The sequence below is a fragment of the Pangasianodon hypophthalmus genome, chromosome 28 (genome assembly GCF_027358585.1).
Source record: "Pangasianodon hypophthalmus isolate fPanHyp1 chromosome 28, fPanHyp1.pri, whole genome shotgun sequence".
NCBI classification, from domain to species: Eukaryota; Metazoa; Chordata; class Actinopteri; order Siluriformes; family Pangasiidae; genus Pangasianodon; species Pangasianodon hypophthalmus.
The window spans coordinates 4498481-4523906 of NC_069737.1; the positions used below are offsets into that span (position 1 = coordinate 4498481).

Here is a 25426-nt window from a genome sequence, read left to right on the forward strand (position 1 = left end):
TGGTAAGTTATAAACAGGATCCTCTTAAAGAACAATTTAGAGGTCTCAGGATAAAACTGTAAAAGCGTTGGGTATAATACTTGGGTAAGTATGAGTGTGCTTTAAAAGAGACAGAATGTACTTCCTAAGCTAGGAGAGTGAACAACTTCTTTCAGCTGAATTCCAAAATGTGTTTGGAAAATTTAGGTGTGTTTCTCAGCCATGACGTTTTTGATATTGATGTACAATACACTGCACAAATATGAATAAGAAAGATACATCATAAACTAGTCCTCCATCAGAGGCCATGCACTAATCCAGAGGGTGAAAGCCATGTGCTTTGGCTCAATGCTTCAGCTCTTATTTTAACTCTGAATTTCTCTGCTAATACTCAAAGACCCAGAGACGCATCTTTTCAGGCTTAGGTAGTCTTGATTAAGCTCAGCCTTATCGTTCTTTCATATTCAGTAAACGCTTTGTACTGGTCAGGGTTGTGGTGGATCCAGAGTATATCCTGGGAACACTGGGTGTGAAGCAGGAATACACCTTGTGTGGGGCACCATGCAAACCCATGTTTATACATACATTCACACCTTGGGGCAATTTAGCATGGCCAATCCACCTACCAGTTTTTGGGAGGGGGGAGGAAACTAGAGAACACAAAGGAACATGTAAGCTCCACTCAGAATCCAGAACCAGGACCGTGCAGCTGTGGCACCCCGATGGCCACCTTTTATCATGCACTGATAAAATGAACACTTCAACAGTTCTCACTAATAGTTGCCCTGTCCTTGTGTATCACTTCTTTTATCTATATTTCTTCTAAGTAAGTCCTCCTCCTGTCTCCCAAGGAAGGAGATAAATTAAAATCTGATTGAACTTTTTGAATCTTTGCACTTTTCATCACTAAAAACAGAGCCTGTTCACACTCTCTACTTGTTTTTTTTTTTTTTATGTATTTTGCATACTGGTAGCTTTTTTTCCCCTATCCTGATGGCTTTGTTGACAGTAGCTAACATACTTGTCGAAATAGGCCTCCCTTTTTTTAATCCTCCTACAGAACCAAAGACAAGATTAGCCTAAGACTGTATTGCTATTCAGCTAAATTGTCTTTCTGAAGCAAACCTCAGAAGTATGCTTATTCCCTATTGGTGGCATTATTTAAGAAGCTGTAAAACAGACTGCGGTCTCTAAAGCCACTGAGCTTAGTAAGGAGGCCATTTCAAGAGATTCCCAAAGACATGATCATTACACGGGGAGTTAGTGCCGCTAATCTGTACATTAATTTATCTCCATACCATTGTATTCACATCTGTTCACAGACATGCAATGCTTAGCTTGCCAAGGAACCAATGTGCCTTCACAATAGCGATACAAAATGTATTATTTGGTGGCTTATATTATTCATTTGGCAGACATATTTATCCTTACAACTGAGACAGGATACCATGCAAATACAGCTAAACAGTTTAAATGTAATCAAGGCTACAATACCATCTCTCTGGCGTACCTGGAATTTGACCTTACAATCTTCTGATCACTATCTTAGAACCTTTGCTGCTGAGGCACCGCTATGCTAAATATTATAAATTAAACTCTTTTGCTAAAATATTGAAGCATATGGCTTGATTTCCAACTTTTGATTAAAGTAGAAGGCTAGCTTGCTAGCTGTGGAGAATCTAAGCTAAATTCATTGCTAACTAGCTTGTGGAGTATCAGCTGAAGCAGTATTAATGTCAAATTTGTTGTAACTGCAACATTTCACCATTAAATGTATTGTTTGGGGCAGTATTAACACACAAAATTATGGATTACATTAATCAGAATACATAATTATACAACATTATGAAAGAAATAACTGGACGAATCATTCCTGGTGAGGCCACGAAATGATTTGTTTCATGGACATGCATTGCATCCTGTTAGTTGCCCAAATTGAAACATTTTCAACCCATCCAAAAGCCTCAAGCGGGCCTCAACCTTGTGCACCATGCAGCCCCTGTGCAACTCACCATTGTTAATGAATGACTTCTAGCTGATCGTTCAGAATCGGTGAAAAGTGGCCATCAAGATATTGGAACTTGCCTACTTGTGCATTTTTGAATGTTTTTGAGTTACACAGTGGCTGATACTGGTACTTTATTTAAATTGACAGCACTCAGTCATTTCTTGTAGCGCAATATGAATTGGTGACCTATTTCCCAGAGCTCCAGGGAAAGAGGCTTTCTCTCATCAACTTGTCGTGTGTTTGAATTCAGGCACATCTGCTGTAGACGGTTGGGAGGGGTAGCTTAGCAGCCGAGCTGATGAATGATGGACGAGTAGATACATCGATGCAACATGAGGTGCCAACATTTACAGTTTAGCCGTCGCATTTACAATGATTGACTCCTTGCTACTGCAATACGGGAGACACCGGCAAATCCGATAGTAGTGGTCAGACCAAACATGTATAATATTCTCCCAGTGGAAACGCCGGTTCACTGAAGAGGGAAAGGACATGGCGCATGAAAGACCACTCTACTTAGGCATACTTCAACGTGAATTTGCAAACCCTGGTTCTGTCAACCAATGGACAACAAGGGCGGGGCTATGTATGGACTCTGGTCTATAAAATCAGTGTAGAATGTGCGATCTATAATGTATGTTGTTAGCATTGAAGGCTATGGTTTTTTGACTAATTCTGCCTGCTATGATTTTTTTTTTTTTTTGTTAGCAATGTCAATGAATAGCTGGTAAATTTCTGAAGTAAGTGATACTCTTAGCACTTGCTCTCGGTATATTTATTTTCTATATGTTCTCACTTCGGTAATGAAAACGTTGTGCAAAAGGCTGGGGGAGGGAAGATAATTGAATAAAACCATACGAGGATTAAAGAGTCCCTTCCTCAAGCCAGGAAAGCATTTTATTGTTAGGACATCAAGACTGGCAGTGTGATTAATTTGGGATTTAATCCCCACCACTGGCTTTTCTGTTGGGCATGGCGTTATCATCATTCTTGGTTAAGACATCAGAGACCGGAGAAGGGAGAAGACACAAATTGTCTACCTGACAGCGTAGTAAAATCTGGCTCCCTTTGGCAAGTTTCATACCGGATGCTTCAGCACAGATGTAGCTGCAATGCCTTTGCCACTTTAATTAGCCTCTGTACCTTGCAGTTCTCTTAGTGATTAGCTGGCCATTGTCTCTCTGGATATAGTCTGTTTGTGGAGCAAAAGCAGATTCCATTGCTTTCACAAACCCAATAGATGTTAGATGTAGATAGATGTATTTCCACCTATCACTGATACCTACTACTGTGCAGTCAGATTTTCTTCATTATGTTTCATAATTGATTAAATCTGCCCATGATTTAATAGCCCATGATGATTTTTAATTGGTTGAAGGAGCAGCTCTTTAACTGTCTAGTTTCCGTGAACCTGTGCCCAATGTAGGCTCGGATTCCTGTTCTCGACTACAAGATTGGCCCGGGATGTGATCTTCTGCTGTTGTAGCCCAAGCATCACAATGTTTGACAACGTTTTGAAATGCTTTTCTGCTCAGCATGGTTGTAAAGAGTGGTTATTTGAGTTATCATTGCCTTCCTGTCAGCTCATACTAGTCTGACCATGTTCTTTTGACCTCTCTCATCAAGACATTTCCACCTGCAGATCTTCCACTCAGTGGATTTTTTTTTTTTCTCACCAGTCTGTGTAAACTCTAGAGACTGTTGTCTGCGAACATCCCAGGAGATCAGCAGTTTTTGAAACGCACACCTGGAACCAACAACCATGCCACGGTCTCTGAGATCGCATTTTTTTTCCCGAAGTTCAATGTGAACATTAACTAAAGCTCTTGGCCTGTATTTACATGACTTTATGCATTCCACAGCTACCACATGATTGGCTGATTGGATATTTGCATGAGCAGGTGGACATGTGTTTCTTTCAAAGCCGACAGTTAACGTAGACCTCCAAAAAAAGAGTGTTACTGAGATCCTCTCTCAGATTTGCCACATCCTTCAACCAAATCTCCCGACTCTCTTTTTTTTCAACTCCTTTCATTCTGCCCATTATTTTTCCTACTGAATATGAAGGCAAGGCATAACATCAAAAAGGAAAGGGAATTTAGTAGATAAAAGATCTGTGCACTGAAAAAAAAATACTTAATACACTAAAAGGGATGAAAGAAAAGTCAGGGAGAGAAAATAAAAGAAGGAGATACAAAAGCAGTCTAAATATAGGCACTCGCACTGATGAGAGGGAAAAAGTTGCTCGTTTCTTGAAGACTGAGACAAAATTATTTATTTTGTCAAGGAATCAGTCATGTGCAAATAAGTGTGTGTGTGTGTGTGAGACAGTTAGCAAGCAGGAGAATAAAAGTGACAATGTGAGATTTCAATCTGCATATCTTGTGTCTTATTAACAGCATTTTTCTAGTTTTAATGTGGAAGACCATTCAGCATTGCAATTTAAGAAATCAGGGGTCTTGTATTGTCTATTTTTTTATTATTATTTGTGTTTTTTGTGTGAGTTTGTGTGTCGGTCTGTGCATGCATGTAAGCAAGTCTGCATGCCAGTCACCCCCTCCTCTCTGCCTCCTTCTCAGTTTCTCTCCCTCCCACCTTCTCTCCCTCTCTCTCTCTCCCCTCTCTCTCTCTCTCTCTCTCTCTCTCAGTGTGTCTGCATTGCTCTATCTTTCAGTCTGAGACCGAGGCTGAGGAGCACGGAGCAACAAACCCACACACACACACACACACACATACACTGGTCACGTCCGTAGCACTGCCATCCTCTTTCTCTTTTCCTCTCTCGTGTCCTTCTGCTGCCGTTGCCTTTTGCTCACGCTCGCAGATGTTTTCATACCAGCATCCCAGGACGGATTTTTTTTCTCCCCCTCTCATGAATCTCTGAGCGTCTCGAAGCCGCACGCGCAACAGCAGCCTCCTGCACTCGAAGTCCCACTACACCATCGCAGCTTTTGCTGAGCAACGAAGAAACCTCAACATTGGAGGTGTGGAAAAATAAAGAGGGAGATCAGGAGGGAGAAGGGCTTCTGGGAGAGAAGGTTGTTTTCCTCTTGTGTTGTGATGCAAAGCGGCTGGAGAGGAGACACCCGGTCGTCTTCATCTTTTCATCCTTGATGGCAGTCATCCAGACGCACATCTCTCAGGAAAAGTGTACAGGATCTGTCTTAGAGTTAGTCTGTGTTGGCTTTTATTGTTTTTTATGTTTTTCCTTTTTTCTCTCTTTTGCATCTGTTCCGTCCTCCTCCTCTTCTCTGCTGCAGACTTTACCGTGCTCAGCGTTCCTCTGAGGATCTGAAACTGTATTCGCTGCTCTTCAGATATCTCAGATTTGATCTTTATTTTTTGCTCTTGATTTTTTTTTTCAAAATCTTTATTTTATATACATATATATTTATATTTGTATATTTTTTTCTTTCATGTCATGTATCTGGCCATGAAATAATTAATCGATGATGGAGACATTTGCTTGCTAATAATGGATCAGCATTTTGATTGGAAGTCCGTTTAACATGATATTCAGCTCGAGGATCAGCGAGACAAGCATTACAGCCACACCGAGTCCTTTAAAATATTACCTTTAAAGGCAGATGGCTGATGTTTGAAAGATATTTACGAGTTCATTCAATTTTCCATGTCAGTTTTGGATGACCGATCGCCTCACTGTAGGTCCTGTCTTCCAATCAGTGTTTATTTTTGGTCTTCTTCTTTTTTCCTGTTGTTTTGGACTTTTTTTTGGAAAGGATCTGTTTTCTGTCGAGCTTCAGAACATTCTGGAGGAATAAGGAATTGTGTCATCGTAGGAATACTTCTGTATTTGATTGGATATTTTGTTCTGAACATGTATTTTTAAACATTTTTTTGAGGAATTTATTTTCCTCTTTTTTTGCTGCTGATCTCTTAAGTATCCCCCTCTCAAAGGGAATCTAGGAATTATGGATCCTGCTTTGGTCTGATGTCTTTCTGTTTCTATGATATGAGGAGGCAGGGCATGGAAGTCCCACTCCCCTCTCCGTTCCCTTTTGGGGCAGTCGTTTTGCTTAGCGGATTAGTACTCACCCCTCATGCCCCGCCCTCAGCCCCACCCAGAGTGTTTTGGGCCAGTTTATGGAGGCTAGTCCTGTCATTGTCATTACTAGCTTTCCCTGGTCCTGCTGTTTCAGCTAGAGTATCGTCCAGTCTTAGCACGACTCACCATGTCCACCATTTTCACAACAAACATGGCACTGTGCCTATTGCCATCAACAGGATGCCCTTCCTTACACGTGGGGGCCATGGTAGGTCACATTTTGCTCTTGTTATATTTCCACACTATTGATTAAGTTTTTTGTCTCAAATAATGACTTGTGGGTATGCCCATTTTTGGGTATCATCTAAAGATATTTGGCAATCTTGCTTTCAATTGTGATTCCATGATGTCTGAGAATCAATCATTGTTCAAATGTGTCATTGCCAATTGTCCAATAAAGCAAGATGTCTTGCTTTGAGAGGTCACCAATAGGTCCCTATTGGTACGTGCTAATCGTTTTAAAAGTTTCATTTAAAGCTATGGACGGTATCTTTTTCAGTATTTCAGTGAGCGATATTAGCACTAATAAAGGAAGGAAGTGACACACAATACCCAGGCAGTATCCACTGTCAGATCTTTGTAACTTAATATCCAAAATATGTAGCCTTAATCCATGCTTATATGATGTGATGAGGCACAACTGAAACGGACCTAATATTGAGCCTTGAGGGACTCGTGAATCTAAACTGTGAGGAGCACTCAATTAGTATAGAGATTTCTAGCTTTTCCCCAGTGAGATGGAAGCAGGAAGGTTCTGAGACTCTTTCACTCAGTAGGATCAGGTGCACTGCAGATCTCAATGGAGATCTCCAGCAAGTCCCTTGTCGTTAAATGGCTTTTTACTGCAATTGTAGCTTTTTAAATTAATGATTAAGCATCACTCAATGCTACTGTGGATAAAGTAGTCTATAATTATGGTATTATTAAGCTCAGTAGGCAGCCAACTCAAGCAGTGTTTTAGGTCAAGTTCATTTTTTCCTCCTTTAGAAATGTAGAATCACTAAGAATCACTACGAATCACAAGAAACCTTTTTGTTTTCAGTAAAAGGGAGTGCACAATAAAAGATGCACATCCATATGCATGTAGTCCTTTAGTTGTTAAAAAGATACCATATTTTGATGGGCCTGTAGAGATAAATACACATTATGAACTGTTCCTACAGAGTGCAATTGTAGTGAAAGCAGCTATTATATTGCAAACTGTTATTACAGTGCAATCTACATTAGAAACTGGAAGGGGGGATTGATAGATGTAGGAGGCTGCTGGGCAGCTTATTAAAGACTTCACGTGGAGTTCATTATGCTGTGATTTTTAGATGGTGGGTGTTGTATGTAAGAGCGGCGTTGGCTTAGAGTTGTTCTCTGTCTGTGATCTGATGACCTGGTTATGCTCGATTTCACATACCTATATTGTTTTGCAGGCAACAGGATTGTTGAGGGTGGGTTGGGTCTGAACTTCTTTTGTAAATGCACAGGCATGATGACATTTGACCTGGCTGACCAGAGCATTTCCTATAACATTCAATAGTACACCTGTGTAAACTGCTAAGGAATCTGGCTGGCGGTCAAAATTCCAATAGCCTTTTTTTTTTTTTTTAGGAAATATAGTTTCTGCTGTGGCCAGCAACTTAAAATTGTTCACCCTCTTTACCTCACAATCATTGATTTATTGTTCTTTGGACAACTGACTTCACTCGGGTTTGTTATGCTTGTGATAAATGCTGAGAAATCTCACTGTCTTTATTCTTAAAGTAGAATAGGGTTATTTGTATGGCAGCCAGGCTCTCCTCTATGGAACTGTTAGGAATTTAACAAACTCCTGGGGGTCTAGTGTAATGGGCACATTGTGCTGGATGTTGGCCATAACCACTGTCTCAGAATATTTTGTGATTAATGGAGTAAGAGCCACTGGAATGTAGTCATTGAGGTGCACCATCGACATTTTCTGGGATTGATGCTGTAGTAGTTATTTTGAAGTAAGAACTGGGAATTGCTGGCTCATTGGTTAGAGCTATGGATTACTAATTAGAAGGTTTTGAATCTGAATCCTGGGACTGTCAAGCATTAACTGTTGGGCCCTTGAGCAAGCTCTTTTTATCAGAAGCCGCTTTGGATTAAAAAAAAAAAAAAAGCATCTACCATATGAATAAACGTAAATGAACTGTGGCCTTAAGAAAAAAATAATGCGAAGACCCTAAAGATGTCCCAAAATCTTCCCAAAATAGTTTATGCCCAAATCTCACCTTTGCTTCAGTGGATAATCTCACCTGGATTCTATAGACTTGTACCAAAGAACTGCTGCTACAATAATAAAGACTATCCTGTGCTCATCCCAGGACTCCTATTCACAGTATGCTCATAGTGAACATCCTGTCAGCACACTTTACACTGTTTGACATTATAAAATATAGTTGTGGAAGAGTAATGATTTATAAGCTTACTATCCGGTGTCACCCAGAAAAGGATGAGTTCCCTTTTGAGTCTGGTTCCTCTCAAGTTGTCTTCCACATGTCCTCTCAGGGAATTTTTCCTTGCCAATGTTGCCAGGGATATAAATCTACATCCGGATTTCTGTAAACCTGCTTTGTGGCAATGTCTACTGGTAAAAACACTATAGAAATAAAATTTAATTGAATTGGACATTGGCCAGTTGCTTGACACTTGGCCTAAAGACATGACCAGTGATCTTGCAAGGGATTACCGTGCTCACTCTTCCAGAGATGCCAATTTAGGCTTCATGCCTGGAGTGTTTGGAACCTTCTTCTGTGGCTTAGAATTCAATGCTTTTAAATCAAGCCTAGATAATGTTAAACTGGCAAAGAAACCTTCCTAACCTTCCTGTTAATTCCCCCGCTATTTCTGTTCTTTATAGTCTGTGGTATGTTGCAGTCTTCACCACATGCTTTAATGTTTCTCACTATCCTTTTTTTTTTTTTTTATATATTCTCTTGCCACCTTCTGGTGCTGCTCTCATCCATATCACCATTTATTGCTCGCTCATTTCATCCTCTCTCTCAGCACGGCTTTTAGCCATAATCTGTATCAATCAAGCATCTGTGTCTGCCAAACAGGCACACACATTGCAGTCAATTGCCCTCAGCTCAGTCTGTATTGACGTTATTGGCTCTTGGCATCCCTTAGTGCTCATCCGTGAATTAAATTTTTAATGCCTACCATTCGCCAGGGAACTTAGTCACAATTTATACCCCTAGCATTGAAGCATCATTTCTCCAAAGGGAGAGAATATATAGTTTCTACCTTTTTTCCTCAACCAGTAAATAGACACTCACATTGTAACCTAGAGACACTGATCCTAAGAGGTTCGAGTTTAAGCACTGTGCAGTGAACTGAGATTCTTGATGTACTGAAATGGCAGCCTAAATCCAATAGTCGGTCCTCTTTCTCCCTTTAAATAGCAATGTCCCTTTTACCGTCTCTGCTTCCTTCCTTCCTTCCTTCCTTCCTTCCTTTCTTTTTCTTCCTCTGCTGGTTCATATAATTGGATTGCAGCTCCCTTGCATCTCAAGTTGCTAAGCTGTTTAAATTTACATAATTAACATGGAAATGTTTGGCATATCCCTCCACGGATTTGAGACTGTCAGCCGATACAGATGAAAAAGAGGCAGTGAAAAAGTGCAATTTTGGGCCTGGGGGAAAGTTAAAAAAAAAAAAAAAAAAAAAAGTGACTAGTCTCTCCTCACTTTTATACCAATATGGTTACTTAAAATGGTTAATTCTTCTTATTTATTAATCAATCAATCTATCTATCTATCTATCTATCTATCTATTTCTGCATAGATATCTGATGTCATTTCTGTGCCGCATCTTGGCCAGGCCAATATTTCATCATCCTCTGCTACTGTGTCAACAGCTGAAAGTTTGCAGACTTTGCACTGTTTTGAGAAGCCTTATTCTGAGGTCTGAAAATAAGCCTGAAAATAAATTGACTTCTTTCTTGAATCCCCATGGTCAATAATGTGGTAAATATTTAATTGTGCCTCTTATATTAATGCCATGAAGTCAGTTGGACGAGTCTAAATTTACTCAGGCTGAATAGTTTTGTTGGCAACAAACAAAAAGTGAGGAATTGCTTAGAGCTTTCAATATGAAATTGCTTTAATCTTGCACTTTAGCATAGCTAGAGCCTGCAGGCTTTGACTCCTGACGCAAGTATTTATCTCTCTTTCAAACGGAGTCTCTGATGGGATCCGTCAGTCCTCTTTTCTAGCCTGGCGGATAAGTTAAAGGGGTTTACTTGTTGAATGCTTGCTTTTAAGACAGATTGGTATTCACATAATAATAATAATCTCTCCATTTCATATTCAGCATTCAGGTGGGCTCTCATTTTTGAGCATCTCAGATGCTATTCAAATGATTGGCTCCGATCTGATTGGCAAAGTGCGATTGCTTCAAACGTGTGTGTAAGAGCGATATGAGTACAAACAAGGGCTGTATATGACCCTCTCCAAATCCTGTGCGAGAGGAGTGCCTAGTTATTGCTTGTGATTAATAGACAGCTCTCTAGTTGATGGATGCAGGGTGCGTGCGTGGTCACGAGTCCCTGAGCCGCAATTCTGCTCACTCTGTGCAGATGTGTGTACTACAATTCATTATCCCCCCATTGAACAGCCTGCTTGTCACATCCTCAGCCAGTGGATTTTGATTGGCAGTACCAAATTAGTCTCAGCGTTCTCATTCTGTAGAATCCTTATTATTTTTTGCTGCTCATCAAAGTTCAAAGCCGGAGGAAAAACCAAAATCACTATGCTCTATTTTGCATTATTCTGTTGACTTTTTGCAGTGAGTCACGCTAGCGCTGGCGTCATTTGTGTCTAAATATCGGAGAACTACGTCTATGAACTGTCAGCTGTCCAATATAGCATCCCTAGAATGGCTTTCTACATGCTACTTCTATTTCTGAATATAGTATAAATGCTGCCTTTTATAGTACTTGACCTTCAGGACTTTTGCAAGCCTCTCCATTTCTGCAGCGGGGGGCCAGATTACTAAAATATTATGTCGAGATAATTAAAGACATTTCTACAGTCAACAGTTTGCAGCATGATGTATAGGTTTGCCAACAACCTGCTGGCCAAATGGCAGTGTTACATAAAAAAAAAAAAAAAAAAAAAAACTTAACATCTAGTCTGATACATTCAACCAGATATTGTCAATTATTAAAAACACATATTAATTAAATAAATAATGTGATGTAAACTTTGGGTAAACTATAGGTAGACAGTGAGTATGAGTATGCACAAATTCCACATATAGGGAAAAAAAGAGAAAAAGAAAAACAGAGGATGTTTTTCATCGGTCAGCAGTGATATAATTCCAATCCGTTTGTCTCCCAGCATGCATGATGAGTCAGAAACAAAGCTTATTTGACTCTTACTCATGATTAAAGCTGCTGATCTGAATCGTCCCCCAATCGAGAGTGCCAGACACCATTTTTTTTCCCAAAAGGGTTGTGGATACTGGGCTGTATGAAATCTCTGAAATGCCTGAGCAAACAGCCAGATTGCTAGATCGAAACCAATATTGATGGAGGGTCAAAGTCAATGATGTGAAAATCTGTTGGGATCACGTTTGACTAAGTGCCAGGATTACTTTCGAAAGACAAAATCTGGTAGGTTAACTTTTGAAAATGTTGTGTGTCCCAGTGACAAACGAAACTCAGTGTTTGTTAGCAAAAGTCGGTTGGAGAAAAATCGGTCTGCTGTATAAATAAAAAAGCTCATGGGGTGTTCACTCTTGCTCTGTCGAACGTATTTGCTTTCCAACATCAACAGACTAATAATATGCTGTAGCTTTCCCTATGAATCATATATTTATAATGCTTCAATTAATCTGTACTCATTATACATATAGCATACATAATACCTTATAATGGTAGACATAAGCCTACATATATAAATGTTACAGTTACACTGCATAACACTTTATTAACAACGAGAATAAGGCTTCGTGATATCAGGATACACAACACATTATAATATCAAAGCAACATTGTAGTTATAATGCACTATATCATAGGCTCTGGGAAAGTATATGTGAGAACACTTTCTATGAAGGTCATAGTTATAATGAACTATAAACACATTCATATCATGTTATAATGCAGTCATAGGGCATTACAGACATCATTATAATCATTTATTTTAAAATGTTTTATACTTTGTAGCTATCTTCATTATGCATTATGAATTGTTAACAGGATAGAAGGAAATCTTCTACAATCTTCTACTAAAGAAAGTTCTACACAACTTTATCACTTCTGAAATTACTTGTCAGTGCGTCTACAACTCCACATAATCTAAGCCTAATAATGTATTATAAACACTGCTATAAAGTGTAATGACATTTAATAAAAATATATATATAATAATGTATATGATTATATGGTTAAAAAATTATAATAATGTATATAATGCCTTGTGAATGCATTATAACAGGTTATGAAGGTATTCATGAATTATTATACATATGAGCGTCACAGAAAGTGTGACAATCTGTTATACAAGTTATAATTGTAAAGTGTAGTATGAAAATATAATGAATTACAGCCTATAGCTTCGGTCTTTCAAGTTAGGTAGCATTTGAATACATACTGTATATATGACACAACTAGTGCATTATAGTGCATTATAACACTACGTAGCACTACGTCTTCTGAAAAGATAACGGTAACACGTTCTTTGAAGGTCATATGCATAATGAGCTAAGAACACATTCATAACATGTCATAATGCATTCATAAGGCATTATGCATGTTGTTATAATTGTTTATGAATATGCATTACTGTTGATAGCAAAGGTTGTAATACATGAACAAACTGTTAATCGAATGTATTACAAGTAATCTTTATAATACATTATATCACCAAAGCCCGTTTTGATTTACGAGTGTATTAGGAGAAGATATGGTGATTATAATGTGTTATAAGCACTACTTGTAATGCATTATTTTATCAATTTATAAAGGCATTATTAACAATGCTACAAACCGCAATGGCTTTTCATAAATAGTTATAACGCCTTATAAAAACTGTGTAACGTTGTGAATGTATTCATAAGTCATGTACTCATAACTTATGAGAATGTACTCATAAGGCCTTCATAGAATGTGTAACCCAGATAAAGTAACACATTATATTGTACAACATCACGTAGTCTTACACTCATGCTTAATCAAAGCGTTCTGCATGGAAATATAATTATCAGCAATTATAATTGTTTATGGCATGTGCTATAAGGCATTGTGTATGCTATAAAATATGTTATAAATGCAAATGTAATGCATTATAGGATTACAGGAACAAAGGATTTATATGATGTGCTACCATATCTGTTGGCCAGAAGAGTTTCATTTGTCCTTGTCAAGACGGAAAGGAGAGCGACAGATATAAAGAAATCTGAAAAGAGAGAAAGACATGTCCTGATGCCATGTTTTGTAGATGCCAAAGTCAATGCAGGGAACTTTGGGGATTGGATGTATGCACGTTTGTGTATTTTCTCTTTTAAAAAAAGGAGCATGGTCTGTTTTCAATAGATATTATTAGGGTCTCTTGTGTGTGTCGACGCTCCGTGTCCAAACATCATGAATGGAACAGGAGGTGGCTTGTGTCACTTCACACATGAGGCTATATTAATTATTGAGACAGCTCCAGTAATTACATGTCTAAGATGTCTCATGTCCTTGAATAGATGACAGACGTGTATACGTGTGTGTGTGTGTGTGTGTGTGTCTGAGGCAAAGCGGTAACACAGATTATTCATGTAGTCGAGCCTCATTGCTATGCTGTGTGTGAACTATACATGTTTTGTTGATGTCAGTGGCCACAGTACAGACGCACACACACACACACACACACACAGACTTACAAATTCCTTCACCTCTCTCAGATATCCAAACTGTAAATATCCACCTACATGCACACACACACCTCTCTACCTTGGTTGCCCATGGCAACCATCCTTCAGGTGTCCTCTGTGGTGCAGAGTCTCGGAACCGAGCATGCTCCGTGGTTCAAGACCATGATGCCTGAACCCACCATCAAAGCTGCGCCTCTGGAGGTCTTCCCACATGACTGCTGTCCTCTGTCCTCTCCTGCAGCAACTTCTCCATCTCCATCTTTCTGTCTCTTTTTCTGTAAATATTATTTCCTTGTAGTCAACTTCAAGTCACTGCTGCTCTGCCTTCTTTTCATACTTTAGTTGAGGCCTTTATCTGCATTTTTGTACTTCCGCTCTCTTCCTTTGTTTGATTCCTTTGGCATCATCCAGTGCATACGTTCAATGTTGGCAATACTACAGCTATTCTACTAATAAATATTACACCAATCATCTTGGGTATAATGCACATATACAGCTGGCAAAGCTAGGGGGCAAGCAATTTCCTAGGGAACTGACAAGTATGCTGCCTGTAAATAAAGTTTGTTTAATGGCTAAAAACCTTCCTAATGACAAGATAAAAGGTTTCCTCAAGGGCTCTTTAGAAAGCTAAGGATCTTAAAGGAAAAATCAACCATGAATAACTTGCATAGTGTTCATAATTGAACAAGATATGATCTTCAGTTATGTCCAAGGTTTATTTTGTACTGGAATTCTGATTTTTTTTTTAAATTCTTTCATCACTTTGGTTAACTGTAGAAAACATTAGCTACAAATTACTACTGGTTGTAGTGGCACCAGTGGGAATTTATCTCTGCCTAAAGAAAGTGATGCAGCAGCGCTTTAGTCCATTAGTCTGTCCAGCTGTCTTCCTCGTCTGTACACTCTGCTCAAACAGATCAGCTTCAAAAGCTTCAGATTTCGTGCTACTACCGCGATCAATGCCATTGTGCTCGATACCTTGTTGATCCTTAACTAGCTGAGTCTTTGCCGTAACTCCGCTGCATTGATGTCTGGAACTTGGAGTTCCAACACTGTTCTGTGTTGGATTTCTCATTAATATGACATTGAACATCGCTGGAAAAATGGTGAGTGAGAAAACAACAAACAGCTGTTGACAGCGAAATCTAACCATTATCACTATTCCAGATTGTTGAAATTTTTTTTCTCCTATTATATTCCATTGTAACGGCGCTAGCAATATGCCTGTTATGTCAACACAGCACACAATTGCTAATTTCTCATGGAAGTAATGAAAATACAGCATCAATAATCCAAAATAACTAAGCATGTCACAAATATTTCAGTATAAACATTCTATTTCTAATCCAATCTGAACGGGAAGACCTCTACATAGAACCTTCAAAGCTTCCAAACACCTTCTCCACCAAAAAAAATGGAGGCTTTTCACAGTTGAAAAGTTCTTACATCATAATTTAATGACTTTTACAACTACAACCAGTGAAAACCCCTCGGTCGCACTCACTAATGTTGATAAGGCTAACCTAGCAGACAGTGCCACAGTCAAGTTCTGAGAATTGCTCATTATGTTTTCTCTCTCTCTTTCCCCAAGATATCCCAGCTCCCATGAGGACTGATAATGAGCCGTGTTTCTGAATGGCCCTTGTGTAGCATCAGCGATATGAGAGGTCACTCTCACCCAGGGGACCATTGACTAGCCTTGGCCAATATGTGAGGATATAATTAGCATGCAGAAATTAGACTTGCCATGTATCAGAGACTGAAGTCACCTGCCGTCTTGTTCTCACTGTTTGAATGTTCTGTGTAACCTCCCGCCCCTCCACAACATCCCACACTATCACCACTGACTTACTGCCATGTTCTTGCACCTCAGGGGAAATATCTAATGTTTTCCTGAGGAGCAAGAAAGGAGTTGTGCAGTCAGTACAGGGAACGAAGGAAGGCAGAGATGATGCTTTGTGTATTTCCGCAGTGCAGGAGGACTTACTGGTGGTTTCTGCTGGACACGTTATTGATCCCTTAAAAGAAACTGCATTGTCGCAACTCTTAAAGGCAGCAGGGTGAGAAAAAGATGAAGTATAGATGTGAGTAGTAATCAATGGTGAAATAGTGTGTACAACATACATTTAATATTTAATAAGTCAATTACACAATAAATAAAAGTCAGATTAAAGTTGTGCCACAATTCAGTTCAGTTTAGTTTTGTTTGTGTAGCACTTTTAGCAAACCAGAGGCGACAGTAGGAAAGAAAAACTCCCTGAGACCACACGCGGAACAAACCAGACTCAAAACAGAACCATGGGTTGTAAAGCCGCTACCTGTATCTGTTTAGTGCTCCAAATATCCGTTTCTGTAATTGGATTTAACGCTGAAGTGGGCGTGTCCCAAACCAGAACAGTTACATCCCTTGAACCCATCCTCTTCTGGGTGACAGCAGATAGTGGGATTATAAATCATTACAGTATACAGCTGTAAAAGAGTAAAAACAAACACTTTAAGTGTGTATGAGGATGCTGTGAATAAGAGACCTGATATAAGCACAGAACAGTCTTCATAATTACAGCAGTAGTTCTTAGGTACAAATCTCCAGTATCTAGGTGAGATTATCCACTGAAGCAAGCGTGAGAGAAAGCCTGAACTGGTTTAAGGAAGTGTATTGTATTCATATGCAGGAACTCCAAGCAGAAACATCTGCACAGTGTCTTGGTCATCAAGGAAGTAGCAAGCTGACTAATATTTTCCGAGTAACACATTAGTCTTTCCGCCCTGGTTTTCTGCTCGAAGGTACATTTCTCTGACTGATGTCACACACACTCACTGAAATACCACACACACACACACACACACACACAATCTGCTATGAAAATATTATAATGGCCTGCTCCATCAATAGGCAGTGTGAGTGATGTGTGAAAGACGGGGTGGCATATTGAAATAGACTGAATCATTACTCAAGCCGTGTTTGCCGATGCCTTCTGCGGCATTCCCTAGCTTTATCAAATGATAATTATAGCAGCGTCAAGGATTCATCACTTCCTCATCATCCTCCTCCCAGGCTATGTGGCACAATGTGCTGCAGAATCACCATATCTCAAATTACTACCTCTTTTAGTCACGGAGCCGGTCTAATGCACAGACAACGGATTGGTTCCATATAGATCACACACAGACTTGAATAGTTCAGATTGTTAATCAATAGCAACGGTGCAAGGGGGAGTGTTTTTTTTTTCCTTCTAAAGTCATGATGGATTTAGCATTAAAAGCACAGAACCTAAGGCCTCCAAAAGCAATGACCCCTACATGAAGGCTAAAATGTACAGATGTAATTTCTATTCTCACTGAGAAATACGAAACTCAAAGCTAGTAATAAAATGGCTGTGATTCCATTTCAGCAATTATTCCAAACATACTTATGAGACCTATGAAGGAATATGTCAGAGTATATTCATGAAATAAAGAAACATCTAAAAAACGAAGTATATCATCTAATGCAACAATTACTTTATGGAAGGAGTCTCCAGTATCAGTGCTTTGTAACAGTCACTAGGTTCGCAGTAATATGACAAGCTACATTTTTTGTTTTATTAGCTTCAAGAGAGAGAGAAAAAAGAGAGTCTGGTGAGGGAAAGACAGCTGCTTACAGCTGTTATAACGTAAGCGATAGCAGGAACTAACTTGTTTCACAGGCATTTCCATCAACATTAAATGTAACTATTAATAGATAAAGTACACCATGTCATTCTGTAATTAAGTAAAATAATAATTGTTTAAATTGCTCTAGGTTAAGAGAAATGAAGCACTTCATTGTGCGCTGATATAATATATATATATATATCTATGGGTTTTTTTTGCCTCACTGTGTGTTAATCTTTACATAATGAATTAAAATATGAGCATAAATAATTAAATGTGTATGTCAATATGTAATTGATTTGTTATTTAATTATTTGTTAATTTAAATGACCTACATAATGACCAGAAATGCAACTTGACAGCATAGCTAATGTAGTTAGCTTAAAAAAGCAGATGTCTACTATTTCCTTATAATATGCATGCGTGTAATTGTAATATGTTATATAGCATACAGTATATAGTATAATGCTTAGCATACATGTATAAAAATGTTCAGTAGTTATGTAGTTATAGGTACATACAGAACACTTTATATAGCATCATATGACTTCATAATTTTAGGTTACATAACGCACTACAGGATATGTTCACAAGAACATTATAATGCTCTATAGCACAGGCTTCCAATTCAGATACAAGCAAAACCTGTGTTATAGTGCATTATGCAGGCATGCACTCATCCTTTATAAAGTGTTATGCATGTTTCTAGTGCTACATGTAATCATACTTAATGTCAGCAATTATTATGTACTATTAAGTATTATGTATGCTACATGTAAATGTTGTATTCCAAAGAAAGAGAGAAATATCAAGTATAGAAATTGCTGATTAGTTGAAACAAGCGTTTTAAATCAAGAAAAATGCTAGCTTGTGCAGAATTTGACACCGACACATATGTTCTGATTTCTCTTGAATCTGTTGAACGTGTTTGTACCCAGCCCAAATTATTCAGCAAGAGATTGTTGATTTCATGATTTCCTCTGAGACTGGAGACATTTCTGCAAAGACAGACCTTTTGTCCTGTCTGTTTTCTCCTTCCTGTGTTGAAAGATGAGACGTGACAGCTCTGGAGACTTCAGCTTCCAGAGCTTCAGAGTGACTGAGAGTAAGGCTGATGCAAGCTTGGTGTTAATTATTAATTAGACTTGATATTAAAGTGCCGCTATGCGGGGCTGCACACTGATTCCTGCTGCTACTGGAAGACTCACACATTAATAAACAAGGCCTATTAGATTATGCATGGGTGTAGGACCATCTTAGGAAAAAAAAAAAACTTTTCTATTTTTGCCTCTGTATATCCATGCTTTGGTTTGTTTTGTATTGGGACTGTTGGGAGATGATAGAGCGTTACTGAAAGCAGTAAGAGAAACTCCGATACTGTTTGAGTTTACATTGGTGTTTTTGTTGCTGTATTCTCTTATGTGCATGGCTCAGCTGGTAAAATGTGTCTCTGTCCCACTGGCTGTTGCAGTTTAGGAAAACATTTTAGTCTCAGTGGGAGGATTCAGCATGAGTGCATTGGGTATGTACAAACAAGCGAATAAGAAAAATAATAACGGTGTTGTCTGCAGGGCAGATGGGTCAACTAATGACCTCTGGGCTCAGGGCAAACTGGTCAGCATTCATTAAGTGTTTGAGGAAACATTCAGGCATGAACAAAGTTTAACGTGTAATTTCAATAACACAATCTGCCTACACACTGAAACAGGCTGTAATTAAAATGTGCTAAGAATTTACCTATAACACAACTTGTGATTAAAAGTGTAATTCTATTTATTCATCTCATTCCTTCCTCTGTTCCTTTGTGTGAAACTGAGGTGTTTACATCCTTCAGGATGGCACCTAGTGGGAATATCGGCTTGGTTTCGCTCTCTTGTTGACACAGCGACTTGTCTCGGTGTTGATTGTAGCTGGAAGCTGGCACAGAGGATCTTCCTTGCTGGTCCTTGTGATTCACATTCTCAATTGGAGAGCATGGAGTAGATTACAAGCTACACATAGCTGCAAAATCTAACATTTATCCAAGCTACTCTCCCTGGCCGTGCTGCTTTGGAGGTGATGTCCTGCAAGATGGAGAGAACAATCTCGAAATTATGTTTTATGGCTTATATCAATGTGCATGGACTTTATGTAAACGCAGAGGTTTTAGAAAACAAAGTCAAGCATGTGATTTTTAAACATGTCTTTAATGGATCATTTTTGATACATACCAAGATTGGATTGGAACTAGATTGTAGCTAGCTAATTTAGTCAAAATTAATGATAAACAAAATAGTTTTGGTTGTTTTATTGTTTGGCTACCGATATTAAATGAGACAATATGAAAAAAATAATAATAATAATAAATCATGACTACAATACTAAAATTCCACTTTTACTACTAGCTGGGACAAATACTAACATTTAGCTAACAGGTTATCTGACTTAGTTAATGTTAGTGATGAACAGAATCTTAGGCATTATGAAATTGTTTGAGGTTTCTGAAAATTTACTAATGTAAATAGAGACTCAGATACTATAATCCCACTAATGGCTGCTTGTTACAAATAAAGGCTAGTTTTCCAGCTAGTTGTCAAGCAAACTGCTAGCTACTAGGTTAGATAACTACGCTTATTTTTGAAGAACAAATTCTTGAATGTTGTGGTATAGTTTGAGATTTGACTACTATTGAGTAAATCATTTAGAATATAACAATAAAAAATGAATCATTTAGAATATAACAATAAAAATTCAAGATTCAGTTACCCAAGTATCTATCTGTGGCAAATAAAAGCTAGTTTTTTTAGGTGCTTACTACTAAGCTAATGCTTGAAGAACAAAGTTATGGGTGTTATGATATAGTTTGAGTTTTTGCTACTGTTAAATAAGTCTACCTACTTGTGACAAGCAAAGGCTAGTTTTCTAGCAGTTAGCTAGTGGTCTAGCTGACTAAACTAATGTTTGAAGAACAAAATCTTTTTTTTTTTTTTCAGGCAGCCTGCTAATATTAGATTATGTCTATATAGATTATTCGAGGCTCAGTTAAAGAAAGCCTACGTGTTTACCTGTGACAAATGATGAAGGCTAGTTTTCTAACAGTTAGCTAATGGTTTAGCAGGCAATTAGCTAGCAGATTAGCAAACTAAACTAATGTTTATATAGAGATAACCACATGTCTACCTGTGACAAATGGAAGCTTTTTAGCACTTAGCAATGCAGCTTGCTACATTACCCAAGTCTACATAGTGTATTTATTGTGGTTACATGTTCAAGGCCCCTCTGGAGACATTGTAGTGTCTTTGTATATGCACACACATCTAACCAAGAAAGTAAAAATTGGAGCCATTACTGTTTCCGTGATGCGTCTGCACCGACATTTCTTTTGACACATAAAGCACAATCTGAAAAGAACTCTTCTATCCTACTCTCTTTCGCTCTCATTTTCCTCTACAGCATTATCCCGAGCTCATCGCTTCAAATCTCATAGATTCAAGAAATGACAATTCTTTCTCTTTGTTTCACAACAACCGATTACAGAGTTATGGACTTTCTGAAGATGGCTGTTTCAGAGCAGCGCTCTGAAGCGATCATAACACATTTACGTCCACTACAAGAACACAGTTCTGGGTTAGTGGGTTCTAGTTCACTGCTCCACAAAGCATAAGACTGTTATCAGCCACACAGACTCTCTATTCCCTAGATGTCTGATATAGTGATGATGGAAAACTAGCTGTCATCAAATAGCTTTGACCTGAGCAGGCACTTCAATTTTCCCATACACTCAATGAGTGTCTAGCTGGCCTTTGACTATGACCATTATGTAGCAAATTGCTGCATAGTGTAGCCATCTATATCTTCTTCATATTTCTTTCCCAGAAAATAGCATGGCTGTGTCTACTGTCTAGCCTCAGAGCGGAAGGAGGCTGAGAGAAGGTCAATATTTGCTCAGTAGTTACAAGGCTCTGCAGCTGACCTTGCCAGGGGTAAGCAATATGTATGTGGTAAAGAGGAGAATGGAGCAAGAAAGGTTATAGAGCCATGGGTTTTGTCTGGTCTTGGGCTTGCCATTGAAGACTAATGGAAGGTGCATGTATCACGTATACGTTATGCCATCCATTTGTTGCTATTCAGTTACTAACCGAAGCACATCTGTTGCTCTGGACATTCTTCTTTGCCGTCCGTCAATAGAAAGAGTCCACTGTATGACCAATAGTGACCAGATATTATTTGTGTGATGGATCATTCACAGCACAGCATGGTAGTGTGTGTCTTAATAGTATGAATAAAGCAGGCCCAGCATTGTTGTTGGGATGCAGTGCCCTCTTTTCAGAACCTATTAGTAATGTTGAAAATATAAATATATATTTTTTTTCCTAACTTCAGGACATGTTCTAGGAAACTAATCAACGTCAGGGTGGCATGAAGTGTTTTATTCTTCATATACCACAGCAATTTCTCAAAACGGACAATTTCTTATTCATTGACACTTTTTGTTTTACCAAATGTAGGAAGTTAGTTCCTGTTATCACTTACACTATAGTAGCTATAAACGTTCTTTCCCTCACCAGCATCTGTCTTTCTTTCTCCAAGTTAAAGATAAAAGAGATAGCTTGTAGCATGTTACTGAGAAAGTGCAAAAGATTTCCTGTGGAGGAAAACATAGGTACAGCTTTACCTCTGACAGTTACAAAGCGCGGACGCTGGAGACTCCTTCTCCTCTTCACGTTTATTTAGCGTCCACTTTACAAATCTTTATGTAGGTTGTTACTACAGAGACAATAACATATTAGAACGAGTGCATTAATACAAATATTTCACCTTCTGACCAATGAGAATTCAATAGTGCTGTGATATAATTAGAAATGTTTAAGCACCATTTATTGTTAAACACAGGAAGTAGAGTTTAACATTTGACCTGCTGAGGAAATTAAACTGTAAGATTTGCTCACATTAATTATTTCTTGAGTTCCTCCAAATAGTGTGTGCCCGCGTGTTGCTTTTGTGTATAGCGCTGGAGGCGAAACCTGATGCCGCAGCACATTATTCTTTCATTAGCAGGGCAGTGGAGATATGAAATTACATCTAAACTGTTTGTTTGTTCTCCTACTCTCTCAGATATGCCTTTCTCTGTAATGGGTTCAGAAGTTATCCTCTCCTCGGGAGGCACGATCAGTATGTTCTCCTGCAATCCGAGCGGATCTTTGATGGATTTTTGCGAGCGAGTTGCCAGCTGCTTTAAATCCACTCTCTCAATTACTGTGACGAATGAAATGGAGACCTCGGATCTTCTCCATTTCCTGTTCTTCTAAGTGTCCATCTTGCTTCCCCCAGCATGAGTTCCATCTTTGTTTGTCGTTCTGTCTTTGCATAACTTAATATGTTTCCATAATGTGTCTTGAGAAAGATTAATAATGTTTGAATTAAAATTTCGAGTGCAATATCAAATTGGGTCCTCGAACTTTGGAGCTGCCAAAGGGACCAGTGCTCCGTCCTGGAGTTTACTACTGACGTATTTAGCACAAATCTAATAAATGCTTTCCAAAGCTAATTATACTTCACCGCGCTACTTCATATTAGCAGCCCTCATACCTCTGGGACTCTGTCTGCATCAGGGAACCATGTGCATGTCTGGCTCTACTGCTCTTCTGGTACGATTTACATCTATCTCTCTTTCTCTTTCTCGCTCGTCTCACATTGCCTCATATATCGCTTTTCTGTGGCATTACTGCGATGAACACTCTCAGCGGCCTGGCCTCCAGAAATTTTCTTACAGCTGTCTGCCAGGGGCGGGAGACGCATTTAAACAGTTTCATGATTTGCAGAGGCATGTAAAGTGGAGAAAGCGCTCGTTGTAGTGTCCATATATCAGTCACTCTAAACAGGCACTCTCAGAGTTGCACAAATGGATAACAAGAACCAGGGAGCTAAACAAGCAGTGCTAATTGAAGTTGGTATAGTATACTCCAATCATCATTAGGGAAACTCACTTATACTAGAGTATGCATTATAGATTTTGCTGTTGACATCGTGATGTCTTCATGATGTGTAGTATCATCTTCTTTTTTTTTCCCTTATAGCTTTTTGGGCAATCTCAAACATAAAAGTTGCATTTGGACAAATTCCTCTTTTACACAGAATAAAGTGTCCATTTACTGCCATAACAATAAGGTGAGATTATGTCATCAGAGAGTCTTTTACTAAAAGGCTGAAATTTGGGCCCAATCTCTAAAATCTCACCCTCAGGCTCGGAGCTTGATTACTATTTCATCAGACAAAGACACCCCACCCACCCACCCCCATCCAAATGGCACTTTCAGACTTTCTTTTGCCCGACCCTAAGGCTGCTAAATTGAGCTCCGTCGAATATCTATCAGGCCAAATCCCAAAGGAATAACAGCCACTTGGCTGTTCATTTCTGCTTAATGGCCACTACGTGATTGACTTCCTTAATAGTAAATGTTAATTAAACTCCAACGTGAGAGTTTGTTGCTCTTAAGGACTACTTTACTAAGTGGAATTTGATTGGGTTACTTTCCTGGTGCTCCATTTCACTGCTAAATGTCAACTCGAAGAATATTTGGTAACACTTTATATTTCAGGATAGTGTTCATGACTGACATAAGCCCTAATGTATTATGTGAAGTTGATGTTACAGCAGATGACAAGAGAAAAAGCAATTGATGAAGGCCAAGCACAGTGGGAAAGCATTTGATATAAGCTATCATTTGCTGTCTCTCTCTATCTCTCTTCCTACACTGATGGAGAGGTGACCTCTAGCTTGGCAATATGGAGAGAATATCACGCTGCTCCCACCCCCATCCCACCCCGACTCCCCATCTCTGTTTCACAAGTTGGACATTTTATTTTTTTACACATGACATAGAATTGAGAGAGAAACCATTTTTCCTCCCGAGATGAACGTTATTATGCCTTATCTCCTCCTTCCCTGTCACCACCTTATATCTGTATGTGTGTTGAGTTAATCCAAAATGGTGTCAGGACTCAGCGAGTGCTCATGAGTGACATATAGAGCTGAAATATCTAACCTCTTATCATACTGTCAGCCACCAAGCATAAACCAGAGACGCCATTCTATACCAAGTCTAGCAACATCTAGCAGTACTGCCTATAATATTAATTATTTTCCAAAGTTATATATCTGTCTCAGACAGGAAATTGTCAGTTAAATAATTTAGAGGTTTAACAGGTGCAGTTCAATATTTATGTCAATTTTACCTTTCAATTGTTGTTTCTAATAACTCTAAAATGATGCTGTTGATATTGCAAGAATGTTCCAGGATTTAAAAAAAAAAAAAAAAAAAAAAGGAAAAACTTGGCAACATTTTCTAGGAAGCCCATATTTATATTCATAAATCATTATAACTGTGCATCTAATTCATTGTATGTTAGTTGTTATTCCTTTTTAACACTTAGGTAACACTTGCTATGAAGGCCACGTCTATAATGAACTATGAACGCATTCTTAACATGTTATAATGCATTCATAAGGCATTCTTACAATTACTTGTGAATATAAGCTACACTTTATAGCAACCTTTATTACGCATTATGAATTCTAATCATATAGCCTCATAAGTAGTTTTTGTAACACATTATAATGAACTCAGCCCTGCACTGCATAGTGCATTATGCATAATGACATGCATTGGGGTTTTTATCAGAAAGTTAATTTAATTAATTCATTCATTTAATATTTTTGGTAACACTTTCTATGAAGGTCATGTCTATAATAAACTATGAACACATACATATCATGTTATAATGCATTCATTGGGAATTATACACATTGTTACAATTATTGATGAAGTATTGATTGCAGTACACTGTATATGTTTATTGCGCATTATAAACTCTTAATATGATTA

At 38.5% G+C, this 25426-nt stretch overlaps 1 protein-coding gene across 15 annotated transcripts in view; it reads left to right on the plus strand.

Moving 5' to 3' along the window:
- The window catches only part of nrxn2b (neurexin 2b), a 591140-nt gene that overhangs the window by 429758 nt on the left and 135956 nt on the right, over positions 1-25426 (plus strand). For 2 of the 15 annotated variants that reach the window (XM_026945182.3, XM_026945183.3), the window contains exon 1: positions 4662-6261. The exons of the other annotated variants lie outside the window; for them this stretch is intronic. In XM_026945182.3, the coding sequence (XP_026800983.1) occupies positions 5940-6261 (322 nt within the window). In that variant the 5' untranslated portion in view covers positions 4662-5939. Of the gene's footprint in view, positions 1-4661; positions 6262-25426 lie in introns of those variants that run through there. 15 annotated transcript variants of the gene reach the window in all.